General features: G+C 41.0%; 2 protein-coding genes across 3 annotated transcripts; one reads left to right on the top strand and one right to left on the bottom strand.

Moving 5' to 3' along the window:
* The first annotated feature begins 1,745 nt into the window (after positions 1-1,745).
* On the top strand, positions 1,746-2,284 carry LOC122024695. The gene has a single exon (XM_042583368.1). It carries the CDS (start codon positions 1,807-1,809, stop codon positions 2,149-2,151), a length of 345 nt encoding a protein of 114 aa, XP_042439302.1. The 5' UTR covers positions 1,746-1,806; the 3' UTR covers positions 2,152-2,284.
* Positions 2,285-2,974: 690 nt separating this feature from the next.
* On the bottom strand, positions 2,975-6,403 carry LOC122024127 (GTP-binding protein BRASSINAZOLE INSENSITIVE PALE GREEN 2, chloroplastic-like). 2 transcript variants are annotated; one of them, XM_042582677.1, is made up of 3 exons: positions 4,903-6,403; positions 4,005-4,172; positions 2,975-3,814 (listed from the first exon to the last, which is right to left on the bottom strand). In XM_042582677.1, exons 1-3 carry the CDS (start codon positions 6,322-6,324, stop codon positions 3,476-3,478), a joined length of 1,929 nt encoding a protein of 642 aa, XP_042438611.1. In that variant the 5' UTR covers positions 6,325-6,403; the 3' UTR covers positions 2,975-3,475. The 2 variants fall into 2 exon arrangements, with proteins under 2 accessions (XP_042438611.1, XP_042438612.1); XM_042582678.1 differs by having other exon boundaries at positions 3,625-3,762.
* Between the last annotated feature and the right edge of the window lie 7,439 nt (positions 6,404-13,842).

Below are 13,842 nucleotides of genomic sequence, written 5' to 3'. Positions count from 1 at the left end.
GGTCGGCCTAATCCTCTTCGGCTGATCAGCCTAAGCCTCTACTTTCGGTCGGCCTTAGCCTATTTCACTTAGTCGACCACTGTGAAATCTGCGTTCAACACTTGGCAAACACCAGCCCTTGCTGGCAGCCTGAGATTATCAGCTCAGGTCATTTCAATAATTAAGTGAATTTAAATTCTGTATAATTTTAAATTCAACTAAGTCCCTAAAAATCTCCGGCAACGAATTATTTTTACTAATAGATTTATCATACCGGAAACTTGAAAGTTGAGTGGCACAAATCTCGCTCCCGATTAAAAATCTGTAACTCTTATGTACCTTTGTGTGAAACTTATAGTTATCCCATAATATCGTGATTTAATGTATCGTAATATCAAAAATACACACTTGTATCTATAAACAAAGAATTAACCGAATTAGTAAAAGATGATTAAATATTAAATCTACTATAATTACTTACGATAAAAGGCTTAATTTTCTAAACTTGTGCCTCAAAAACCAAATACAAGCATTATTGATACACACCAAAGTCAAAATGATTCTTGAAAGATTGGGTGAATTTATTTTTGTAGAAAAAGGAATAAGAACACAACCACTCGACAAAGCCTGGAGTCATTGATGTTTTTTAAATAGAAGGATTGTATACTAAGATAACAAAGAGTTCCATTTATGAGAGATCTAATTTCTCATTAGAATATCAGAGAGGACGATCAAAAAATGATAGAGACAATAATAATCAATACTATCAAATTATGTTATGCAAATAACGTCATTCACATATGGTTTGCAAGATTAAAGAATAGTAGCACCAAAATGCATTGAAGATTCTTTATCAATGAGTTAAGTATGATGGAAGAGAAGATTTCAAGTGGACTTAATTAGTCGAGCATCGAAATGCATTTATGTCCTAGCAGTGTGAACTTCAATAATTCTCATGACCTAATTTCAACCAAACAAGTCATTCTTACTTTCATTTCTTGGCTTTTTCATTAAGGTGCTTCATCACCAACCAAGTGTCTCCTATTTGATTTATCTAATCAACAAACAAGCTTTTGCTTGATGGAAGACAAAGAACTAACTTGAGCTGCCATTTGGGGCTTCTCAGGCCACACAGATACTTGAGTTACTGCTTAATTTTCTTATCTCAACGTTAAGTTTTCTCATAAAAAAACCCAGAAAAGTTCCCACTCATCTCTAGTGGGCATCCATGAGTTCTTCATGGATTGGAGGTCCAATAGTGAGATAGAACTTGGAGTACTTTCACCTCCCATTAATGCACTAGTGTCTTAATCATGTTGACTAAAGGATAAGGATATCTGGCTAAGATCGGACAAAGTCCACTCAATCTCCATATTTTGTTTATTTACCTCGTTTTTTAAGCAGCTCATAATTGCTACGAGGTTGAAGGTGAATGTGGGTAGAGATTGCCCTACAGAACAAGGGCTAGCCAAGACTATGAAGTTCTGTTGATTAGAAAAAATTAATGAGATTTGGTAGGAAATTAATATTCACAAATAACTAATAGTTATTGGAAGAGTTTTCTTTCATGTCAGAGATTTTTAATGGGTCATAATTTTTTTATTCTTATCAAATACCTTCTCAATGGTCAGTTCAATGCTTTGCTTGCTAAATAAACCTTTGAAGGAGTCTTTTGTGTTCTGCTTGAGGAATTGACCCGTCTTGAACCGTCAAATAAACCCGGTCTAATCACTGAACCGCCGCTTGGTTTCTATAAATGTCCGCCCGCAAGGCAACGTCGTTGCAGTCTCGCGCAGGAGGAGAGCAGAGCAGAGCAGCGTCGGGGGTATGGCGAACGGGTTGATCGACGCCATCGCCGCCCTCGTGTCATCGTGGTCGCGCCACGTGTCGCGCGCCACTAGGAAGCTATCGGGCCGCCGCCGCAGCGGCTCCCCCTCTGACCGCCGCAAGAAGCCCTCTTCTTGCGACGAGGTCGACACGGACGAGGACGAAGGCGTGTGGCGGCGCGAGATCCTGATGGGGGAGAAGTGCCAGCCGCTGGACTTTTCAGGCGCCATCTACTACGACGCCTTTGGCCGGCAACGGCAGGAGGTGCCCACACCGCGCTCGCCGATGCGGAGCCCGTTGCCGTCCTTCGCAGCGAAGAGTACTCCGGTCACCGCCGGCTACTGAGTAGCACTGTCACCACGCCTTCCTCTGTTTTTTCCCCCTCCTGTCAGTTTATCGTTGGCCTGCTTGTGAGTTTTCTTGTTTTTGGGTGTATAATCTAAATGAATTAAAAGGATCGATGGCTTGAATTTTGATACGTGGGTTGATGGAAATTGGACTTAATTATCTTTTTTTTAATAAAACAAACAAACAAACAAACAAAAAAATTTATCTATTCTCGATCAAAAACCTATCCAATCGAAGAGGAAAACGTGATCCTTCTCACTTCGCCTTTTAATATGCAATTTAGAATTTTTTTAAAAAAAGGAGGAAAATGCTTGCATGAGTGAGTTTTTCACAATAAAAGTATTCGGCATGCAGGAGTAACGTGTATCATCCCATTAAATGTCAAATTAGAGCAAGATTCACAATGAATTGTACAATTAAAAATAAAGACATTTTGTTTATTTGATTGAAAGGGACCGGCATGTAAGGAGTAAAAATATACTTTTCAATAACTCAATCCTCTCAAATCTTTTTGAAAAGAAATTTTCTTCTTTATGTTTAATCAAATATGTTTAATCAAATAAGAAATTCAATGCAGGGGCCAATATAACCTTGACTAACCAATAGAATAGTGACAATGGTCTGCAATGCAATCTGACATTAGCGTTGACTTTTAGATAGATATTGCGGCTGGTCGGCAGCGCCGTTTACCTGTTCAGAGCTTGCTCAATTTGATCGCTTTCCAACGTATGAATCCATGCGGCCCAATTTAACTGAATTTTATTTTCCCTTTCCTCGATATTTTCCTTCAGCCCGTGTATTTGCTGACTGTTTTAGTTTCAACGCTTTTAATGCAAACCTGACACATTTGACTGTTGGTTTCATAAAACGCTAGACTTGAAGAAGGTTGACCATGGCGAATGACTCGGAAAAAGTCAAAACGTTGAACATTCGTGGTCCACTTGCCTTGCTACTAAGTCTTATCGTCCTATTGAAAATTATCTTCATTTAGAGCAAGTTGAGCCAATAAGTTGAATTCCCATCCTCCGAAACAGAGTTGCAGTTGAGATTGATTTGCCTTCATCTTGAATCGATTCTAAAATAGGCGTTGTCATTTGTTTCTTACTGACATCTTTGACAGTTGGAAAGTTGATTTCAGAAGTAAGCCTGCGCCAAGTTCAACATTTACTTTCTGCAAATATCTACAATGAATTCAGAACTCTGATATAGTTCAACGTTACTGTTCTCTTCTGTGCACCATCATTGTTGTAAGAGGATTTCCATAATGGAAGAATGCTGAAAGATAATGAAGGAAGCCACAGGAACACAATCACAAATTAAGTCAGACGCTGGCATTTAGAAGAAAATCTTTTTCCTTCTTTTTCTCCGCCTGCATCTTGCTCTGGTTTCCAATTGCATCAGATATTGCCTTTGGTAACAAGAATCCCGGCCTTTCCAGAAAGGGAGCTCTATCGAGAACCAATGGTTCTCTCTGCGTTACTTCGATACCGTTAAAAGTCCACAGCACCACAGTCGCATTCCCTTTCAGCCCCAGTGAATACCATCCAAGGCCAGATGCTGCAATGTCTATGCTGTTCACATCCCAACTGGTTCCTGATACCTTCATTTCTGTAGGCAGCCATTCACCAAGTTCAGTCACTCGATCCTGCCCAATAGGCGGCTACATGCAACAACATAGAAACTGACCTTTAAATGGCTAAATGACGAGTTTGTAAACTATGGATGCAAAATGTTTTTGCCTGCTATTTAAAATTTGAAGAAAGACAATGTTTGGATGCACAAGGACATAGTAGTAGTAGCAGCACACAGAAGATTTATTGTGACAAAATCTAGATATCAGAAAAACTCACCTGGAGCCTTATACCAAAATGCTTTGTTCTTAGCTCATCAGCATTTTCCGTCTTCCCCATATGAAGGGAGACATTAGGTGATGCCAAAACAGTAACGTAGATCGTCTCCACAGAGGCCTGGGTCAAATCGAGCCTCATCAGACCACCAACATGAACAGTCTGTCCAACCTGAGATGGGCACAAACAATAACATTGATGTTAATATTTAGAGATCCAACGAAGATAAAAATCCTGAAACTGAATCGCCATTGGAGAAAATGTTTCTCCTGAAACAAAGATGCGTGCATAAAAACCAATGAATAAAATCTAATTTCAAATTCATAAGATAAATAACCAAAGTCATGCTGTCAACATGAGTCTCTGGTAAAGGTAACCAGAGAGATGAAGAAATTGTGTTGATTTCATATTGAAGTTAAAATTCACACATCAGCAAGATAACTCTGGAAATAAGAAATAAATAAATCAAAAGCTGTGAAAACTAGTCAAACAGCCAAATACGAAACTTGTGTGCTCGTTACATGTAGATGTCTGCTGCTCCTATCTGTGTTAATCTCTATAGTTCAAGCCTATTCACAACTTGGTCGTTTTCCTCTCATGCCAGCAAGTGTCTCCTAATCAAAGGAAAAATGCAGAGATTTGAAGGATTTACTCCCGTGGAATCATAATAGGGATAAATTTAAAATTCTAAATTAGTCAAAGATCACTCCTGATTATCTATCAAACTATCACTAAGTAACAACAACTTCTTTGCTTCAGGCAACACCAAAGGAAAGTAATACAATTTATTGCTGAGAGCTGCTAAGAAACTATCATCTCAAACTTATAAACCCCAGCTAACATATTTAGATTCTATTGCTAAAAAAGGATGTAAAAAACAGTAATAAGATAAGTAATATACCTTCATCCTAAAGGTTCGAGGCTGTAGCTCCTTCCTGATCTCGACCATCTTTTGCTCTTCCCGAGTCAATCTCATTGACATTAGGTATGGGTGCAAAAGACCTGGAGTATCATACATCTTTGCTTTTGAAGGCAAGATGCTTGGAATTCTCAGAATGCCTAATGTAGTCCCTGGAACAGCAGCCTCGGTAAGCCTTGTAGTCTTCACACCTTCTCGCTTAGCAAACGCATTTATCAGAGTGGATTTCCCAGCATTCTGAGCCCCAATCACCCACACATTCCCACGGGGTCCTGCAAGTTGCTTGATGTAGGATATCAAGTTCCTCACTCCAAGATCTTTTCGAGCGCTCACCAGATAAACTGCATTAAGCTTAGGAGCCCCTGCAGCCTTGGCCCTGTTCCGAACCCACCTATCCAACCTTGTCGGCGATACTTGTGAAGGAAGAAGGTCCACCTTGGTTGCAACGAGCACAAGCTTGGGCAATTTGGATATCTTGTGCTCATTTTTGCTTCCTTCCAATACTTTGAACAAGGATTTCACTGACCTTTTAGGGAAGGAACCATCAAAGTCCACACAGTCGACCACCATAACCACCACAGGGGCACTTGTTGCAGGTCTCATCAAGCGGCTCGCGACCAGTCGGTCGAAATCGAAGTCAGGGATCAAGTTCTCCACCTTCTCGTTCTTCACTTGGCCATAGTTTCTCAAAGAGTGGCAACGAGCGCACACTGTGACTGAATCCTCCTCCGTTTCTCCTTTTCTAGCCTCTCTAGTCTTCCGTTTCTTCTCCGACTTGGAAATCTTCTCCTTTTTGAACTTCGCCAGCGTCTCCTCTGTAATGTTCCCGTAGCCAACGCCCGCTGGGGCGAACCCGTCCAACTCCTTCCTAAATTTCTCCTCTTCGTCGTCTAACTTCATATCCCAGTCAGACTCCCAATCGATCCCCGTATCCAGTTCGTCACCTTCCGTCGCTCCTTCCATCAAATCCGCATCAGAAAGGTCATCACTTTCGAATTCAAGGTCCAAATTTGACGACAACCCTCCGATCTCTCCCTCCCCAAATTCATCTGAATCGTAGGAGAGGTCATCAAACTCATCCTCTCGGAGGGTAGGGACCTTCTTGCGGTAATAACCGGGAAGATTGGGGCTGGCGTCCTGCATGAAGACACCGCATCCGGGGCAGACCAGGCGTCGCTCATCTTCGTCCCTCCCTTCGCTAAACACGGGGCCTTTCGGAATCAAAGGTTTGGTGGAAGCGGAGGCGGAGAAAGGGGAACGGTGGGTTCCCCAAGTGGAGAATCCAAGTGAGGGCAAAGAGAATGAAGAAGAAGGAGAAGAAGTGGGAAATAAGAGATGACCTCTATGACAGCTTCCGTGTACTTTGAAGAAGATACATAGGGCCGAAGCCATCGATCCCGCCATTGTCGAGCTCGGATTTCGCCTACTCTGCTGGTGTTATCCTATCGGGGATGCAGCAGAACGTGCCGCTGGAAGCGAGGTATTATATTAAACCCTAGTACCCTAATGCTATTAATTGAAATTATGGCCTAGTTAATAAAATATTAACATTTTTATTGTCCCGGGAGTATGATACAGTAGAAAGACGCTAAATTATCATTTAGATAATTATTATTTAATCTTTAGTTATAATATATTTATAAAAAAAAAAATCAAATGGAACATATAATCACATGATATTGAGCTTCTGAGTTACTCATCGGGAGAACTTCTTGATTTAACATAAAGGTCATGGAAAGTTTTTGTGAGATCAAGTAGATCATCCTAAATTCGATGTTACTTGATTCAATATTTTTTTCTTTTATCTTCATTTAGAATTGCTTTAGTCTCCACAAGGTGCCCAATTGGTTAAGGGTGACAAATTTACTATAATAAAGCAAGAATCAATTCTCGAAAAAAAATTCCTCCCACCCTCTAACCACTTGACGATCGACTATAAAGTGATCCCGTGATGTATCTCACATAACATAGGAATAAACTGTGAATAACATCTGGAACGAACGTAATCACTTTTTATTACAACTCAAAATTACTTTTCATTCTTCATTTTATTTTGTTCATTATATTTTATCTTATTTACCAAAGGTCGCATTGCTTTCTAAACTGACCAAAAAATATATCATACTTTGATAAGATATATCATACTTTGCTAAGAACCAAAGGACGCACTAATTTATTTGGTCTTCTCATTTAATCCCTCCTGCCAACCACATGCAATCGTAATATCCCTCTTCCTCCTCTCTCCACTCCCTCCCTCTCTCTGTACTCATGGAAGCAAATTTCTCTCTCACCTATACATTTATTCGACTCAAATTCATTTTTCAAAATACCATCATGGAACACCAAAAACAATAATAGATAACATATTTAAATTCCTTACAACCTAAGAAAACTACAAAACTTGAAATAAATATAATATGGCCTCTCTAGGTCAAACAACGGTAAAAAGAGAGTTTTGATTGCACTCATTTCAAGTCATGTGAGTTTTTGAGATCACAAGGAGTTCAAATATGTTATCAATTATTTATTTTGACTTCTCCGAAGGTATCAAAATGTTAATAAAAAAAGCAACTGAAATCTCACATTATGGCTCTGATATGAGTTTATATCAGGCTCACATTGGGGTTGATATAAACTCATATAAGGTCTAACATGGGATTTTAGTCGATTTCGGTTGAAATCTATTTATTGACTTAGAGAATTCGATTGCACTCATTTCAAGAAATTTCTAAATTTGTAAGGAGTCTAAATATGCCTTCAATTTTTATATTTCAACTTCTCGGGAGGTGTTAAAATGTTATGCAAAAAATCAAGTTCAATGTGTTAAAATCAATAACATTTTAATACATTTAGAGAAATCAAAATAAACAATGAAGGACATATTTAGACTCCTTGCAACCTCAAAAATCAATAGGACCCAAAATAGGTGCAATCAGATCTCTCTAAGTCAATTAGTAGATTTTGACCAAAATAAGTTAAAATCTCACGTTTGGCCTAATATGAACTCATATCAAGTCCAACATGAGATTTCAGTCAATTATTAACACCTCCAAGTATATTTAGACTCCTTACAATCTCAAAAATCCATAGAACATGAAATGCGTACAATCAGAACTCTCTAAGTCAATTAGTGGATTTTAATCGAAATTGTCTGAAATCTCACGTTGGGACTGACAACGTGACCATGATATGAGTTCATATCAGGCCCAACGTAGTCCTAGGATTTTAACAGATTCTTTCAATAATATTTTAACACATCAAGAGAAGTTGAAATAAACAATGGATAACATATTTGACCTCCTTACAACCTTAGAAATCTATAGGACCTGAAATTAGTATAATCGGAGCTCTCTAGGTCAAACAGCGGTAAAAAGATAACTTCGATTGCACTCATTTCAGGTAATGTAGATTTCTAAGATTGCAAGAAATTCTAATATGATATCTATTATTTATTTTGGCTTCTCCGGAAGTGTTAAAATATTTTTAAAAGAATCGGTTAAAATCCTACATTGAGCTTGATATGAGTTCATATCAGGTCCAATATAGTTGATTTCGGTCGAAATCCATTATTAACCTAGAGAGATCCGATTATACTCATTTTAGGTCATATGTGTTGATGCAGCGGGGCCGGCAAGAGGGGAGTGAATTGCCTGAAAAATCAAAGTATACCCTCCTCAAGACTTTCAACACAAAAATGCAACACTAAGCAAATAAAATAAGCAGAAATAAAAAGGAGACCAGAAATTAACTTGGTTACAACCAAGACGGTTGTTAATCCAAGGCGGTTGAACAACTCTACTAGAATGTCTCCTTCACTGTAGGCGGAGAAGCCTTTTTACACACTTAAAAGAGCTCACAAGTTGCTAGGAATTGATTGCTTAAATGAATGATTATTTCCTACCTCCAGGGGCCTTTAAATAACTCCTGGAAATCCTATCCCGAAGGTCCAAGGCGCCTCCAACCAAGTCAAGCGGATAAAACTCTATTCGTGCTCAAACGGTCGAATTGACCCGGGCTGAGGCGCCTCAAACAAGATTGAAGGCGCCTCCGGTGTAGAGGCGCCTCCATTGCTGATTGAGGCGCCTCCAATGTTGAGGCGCCTCCAATATCTGATGAAGGCGCCTTGATCTGTATTTCCAGCATCCTTTCTCCTTTGTTTTGACTTCCAAAGTTTCATGAGTTTGGGTGATTCCGGCCAACCGAAATAGGGTTCACCCGAACCTAATGTCCGGCCTTCTCCTCGAGCAGTCTTTCGTCCCGGCTTTGCATCCCTCGAACGTCACGCACGTTCTTCTCGCCCACCGGTGTACTCTTCCGCAGCTCTCTCGTCCTTCGGACGCACCGAGCCCTCGGCTCCCTTACCGTGTCGTCCTTCTCGCTAGCTGCATCTTCCTCTTGACTTCCTGCGCTCCTAAGCTCCTGCACACTTAGACACAGGGATCAAAAACAAACAGGACCTAACTAACTTGGTTAATCACATCAAAACAACCACGGGGGCCAACAATCTCCCCCTTTTTAATGTGCATCAACTTAAGTTCAAGTTAGAGTCAAACAGACAAGTTGTAATTTTAAGGAAATTACCAAACTAACAATTTTAGGCACAAAAATTGTAATAATGTGATTTGCAACATAATTTTAACTGCCCCTAAACTTGTACCTAACTCTCCCCCTTTGATCACAACAAAAACGGGGTATAAAACATGTTTAAAGAAAATTCTAAGTCTTTTTAAAACAAATTTTCTTTTTTGAGACTTAGGTAAAAAAGATTTCTAATTTAGTTCTAATTTTAGAAGAAATTTTAGGCAAAAAAATATTATTTTATAATTTTCTTAAATAAAAATTTTATGCAAGAAATATTTTTCTAACTTAAAAAAAAATATTTTTGTTGAAAAAAAAATGTTAAAGAAAAAACTTTCTAAAGTATTATTTAATTTCAATTTTAATGCTTTTCCAGAAAGTTAATTAAACATTTTATTTCAATATTTTGGCTTCCAAGTCGTGGCGAGGCACTAGGCCTTCTTGGTTATTAGAGCAACAACCACTTCCTTAGACAAAGTCTCATAAAGAAACTCATTATTTAATTTTCTCGCTGTAAGCTCTAACTTAAGAAAAATTTAGTCTAGAAATGATTTTAGAACCCAGTAAAGGTTCCTTCCTACTGGATTAATTAAGAACTTAGGGGGTACAGAGTTTCTAGGAATTTTTCTAAGTTATCCCTGATGCATTTTAATATACCAATTTAATTTTCCATAAACTCTAAGTTTTGATTTTGGAAATTTAATTAAGCAGATTATTTTTTAATTTTTCAATTTCAATTTTTAGTTTCTCATTTTCTAATTTTAAATTGTTAAATAATTCTAATGGGCATGAGTTTTCTAGTTTCAATTTTAATTCAGCGTTTTCTTTTTCTAATTTTGCTAAATCTTTTGTAAGTACTTTGATAAACTGAAAAGATTGAGTAGGGGTGAGATCACGTACCTTACTTACCTCACTTGGTGATGCTCCCCCTTCATCGCAGCTTTCTTCTAATTCTCCCCTTGATATATGCTCATCTCCGAGTCCGAATCATCTTCAAAGAGATGGTTGGCCATCAGCGCTAGTCCTGAGAATTCTTCGACTTCAAATTCGAAGGACATCGAATCGTCCCAAGTGGCCTTCAGGATTTTGTGCTTGGAGGAATTTGACTTGTACTTTACCTTCTCCTTGTCTTTTGTCTTTAGCTTTATCTTTGGGCAGTCATCCTTGATGTGCCCTTCTTCATTGCAATTGTAGCACCGGACCGTCCTTCTATTGCGTGGATGCTTCCTCGACTGCGATTTAAATTTATTAGTTTTAAGAAATTTATTGAAACGTCTTACCAGTAGTGCTGCTTCGGTTTCATCGATCGATGCTTCGGAGTCGGGATCGTCCTTTTCGGCTTATAGGGCAATGTTGAGGTTCGACTTCTCTACTTGTTTAGGCTCTGCAAGTCTAGACTCGTGAAGTTCGAAGGTAGAAAATAAACTTTCTAAACTACTTACCTCAAAGTCCTTAGAGATGTAGTAAGCATCTACTAAGGACGCCCACTCTGGAGTCCTTGCGAAGGCGTTTAGTGCATACCGGATGGAATCTCAGTTTGTTACCGTTTCGCCGAGATTTGTCAGTTGCGTTATCAGCTCCTTGATCCTCGCTTGAAGTTGCGCAACCTTCTTGTCGTTGTTCATTCGGAGATTAGTTGGTTGTGTCCGAAGGACGTCGCATTTTGCTAGCTTCACTTCTGAGGTGTCCTCGTGGAGCTCCAGGAATTTATCCCAGAGGTCTTTGGCGGAGTCGTAGCTTCCGATCCGACTTACCTCCTGGGGCGGCAGAACACTGAGCAGATGAAATTCTGCCTTTCCGTTGGCCACGCAATCAGCCTGCTCCTTCTTCGTCCAATTGCATTCTTCTTTGTCTTTTGGCGATGTATATCCATATTTCATTATTAAAAGAATATCGAATTATGTCTTAAAAAATACCTCCATTTTGCGTTTCCAGGTAGCGAAGTCTCCGTCGAACTTTGGGGGATGAATGTTCGCTCCGGCCATTGTCCTGATCTTTGTGCTTCAGTTGGCAGTTAGTCCTTCTGAGGCGGTCGGGCTCTGATACCACTTGTTGGTGCAGCAGGGCCGGTAAGAGGGGGGTGAATTGCCTGAAAAATCAAAGTATACCCTCCTCAAGACTTTCAACACAAAAATGCAACACTAAGCAAATAAAATAAGAAGAAATAAAAAGGAGACCATAAATTAACTTGGTGATAACCAAGACGGTTGTTAATCCAAGGCGGTTGAACAGCTCTACTAGAATGTCTCCTTCACTGTAGGCGGAGAAGCCTTTTTACACACTTAAAAGAGCTCACAAGTTGCTAGGAATTGATTGCTTGAATGAATGATTATTTCCTAGCTTCAGAGGCCTTTAAATAGCTCCTGGAAATCCTATCTCGAATGTCCAAGGCACCTCCAACAAGGTCCAAAGCGCCTCCAACCAAATCAAGCGGATAAAATTCTATCCGCGCTCAAACGATCGAATTGACCCGGGCTGAGGCGCCTCAAACAAGATTGAAGGCGCCTCTAGTTTGGAAGCGCCTCCAATGCTGATTGAGGCGCCTCCAATATATGATGAAGGCGCCTTGAGCTGCATTTCCAGCATCCTTTCTCCTTTTTTTTTTACTTCCGAAGCTTCATGAGTTTGGGTGATTCCGTCCAACCGAAACAGGGCTCACCCGAACCCAATTTCCGACATTCTCCTCAAGCAGTTTTCCGTCTCGGCTTTACATCCTTCGAACGTCGCGCATGTTCTTCTCTCCCATTGGTGTACTCTTCCGCAGCTCTCTCGTCCTTCGGACGCACCGAGCCCGTCGTCTCTCTTCCCGTGCCATTCTTCTCGCTAGCTACGTCTTCCGCTCGACTTCCTGCGCTCCTAAGCTCCTGCACACTTAGACATGTTGGTGCAACCTTAGGTCAAGGTTGACCTGGGTGACCCGAATCGAGTTGACCTGACTCGAGGTATATTTTGATGTTTGACAAGAATAGAGAAGTTGTATTTTGATGTTTGACAATAATAACAATCCCCCAAGTTCCTATTCTTGTCAAACATCAAAATATAACTTCTCTATTGACCTAACTTGATCATGGTTTTTATCAAATATCAAAAAGGGGGAGATTGTTGGTGCAACCTTAGGTCAAGGTTGACCTGGGTGACCCGAATCGAGTTGACCTGACTCGAGGTATATTTTGATGTTTGACAAAAATAGAGAAGTTGTATTTTGATGTTTGACAAGAATAGGAACTTGGGGGATTGTGGGTCCAACCTTTGGTCAAGATTGACCTAGTTGACCCGACTTGAGTTGACCTGATTCGGGAAAAATCCAAGTATGGAGACTTGGCACGGAAAGGTCCAAGCAGGGAGCTTGCCACGGGAAAAGTCCAAGCAGGGAGCTTGGCATGGGAAAAGTCCAAGCAGGGAGCTTGGCACGGGGAAAAGTCCAAGTATGGAAGCTTGGCATGGGAGGTCGGAGAGGGCTCGGTAGCTCGTTCTCTGGACTGGATGGAGTCAGAGAGGGCTCGGTATCTCGTTCTCCGGACTAGGTCAGAGAGGGCTCGGTAGCTCGTTCTCTGGACCGGACGAAGTTGGAGAGGGCTCGGTAGCTCGTTCTCTGGACTAGGTCAGAGAGGGCTCGGTAGCTCGTTCTCTGGACCGGACGCGGAAGTCGGAGATGGCTCGGTAGCTCGTTCTCCGGACTAGGTCAGAGAGGGCTCGGTAGCTCGTTCTCTAGATCAGGAAGGCTTTAGGTTTAAGGCTGGGAAATTGGATCGGTCTGCTGACCGATCCAGTGATACTATGGGTATCTGGATCGGTCTGCTGACCGATCTAGTGATACACTGGGTCATCTGATCGATCTGGTGACCGATCAGTAACCAAACATATTGGGAGAAGGAATGGCCTGATCGGTCCATAGACCGATCAGGGCTCTGGCAACCAACTCTCTGTGAGAGTTGGGATCGGTCTGGGGACCGATCAGGCCCTAGGCTGATCGGTCCACAGACCGATCAGAGATCGCAACCAACTCTCTGTGAGAGTTGGGATCGGTCTGGGGACCGATCAGCCTAGGGCCTGATCCGATCAGCCCTGGACCGATCAGGGTGGAGCCTGATCGGTCCAGGTCTAGCCGTTGAGTCACAACGGCTAGATTTCTTTCTGTGTCTTCTTCTTCGCAGGTTCATATAAGAGGGCCACTACAGGGAAGAGCGGATAGGTTATTGTTCTTTGCGATCTGAGCTTTGCTGAGCTCTCCATTACTGAAGCTTCGTGTGAGCTTCCCTCGGCTGGGTCTCCAACTGATAGTTGCTGCTGTGGTTGGCCCGTGAAGTTGCTGCTTCATCAACAGTCGACAAGAAGGCAAGCAAA

The sequence above is a fragment of the Zingiber officinale genome, chromosome 9B (assembly GCF_018446385.1).
Source record: "Zingiber officinale cultivar Zhangliang chromosome 9B, Zo_v1.1, whole genome shotgun sequence".
NCBI classification, from domain to species: domain Eukaryota; kingdom Viridiplantae; phylum Streptophyta; class Magnoliopsida; order Zingiberales; family Zingiberaceae; genus Zingiber; species Zingiber officinale.
Note: the sequence above shows the minus strand (reverse complement) of the source record. Positions and strands in the feature narration are given on the sequence as shown.

Bases quoted from the DNA above. Each gene is read 5' to 3' on its own strand.
- LOC122024127 (XM_042582677.1), bottom strand. From the start codon at position 6,324: ATGGCGGGATCGATGGCTTCGGCCCTATGTATCTTCTTCAAAGTACAC. The intron at 4,173-4,902 runs GTATATTACTTA...TGCCCATCTCAG, and splicing joins CTCGAACCTTTAGGATGAAG to GTTGGACAGACTGTTCATGT. The intron at 3,815-4,004 runs GTGAGTTTTTCT...TGTTGCATGTAG, and splicing joins ATTTTGGTATAAGGCTCCAG to CCGCCTATTGGGCAGGATCG.
- LOC122024695 (XM_042583368.1), top strand. From the start codon at position 1,807: ATGGCGAACGGGTTGATCGACGCCATCGCCGCCCTCGTGTCATCGTGG.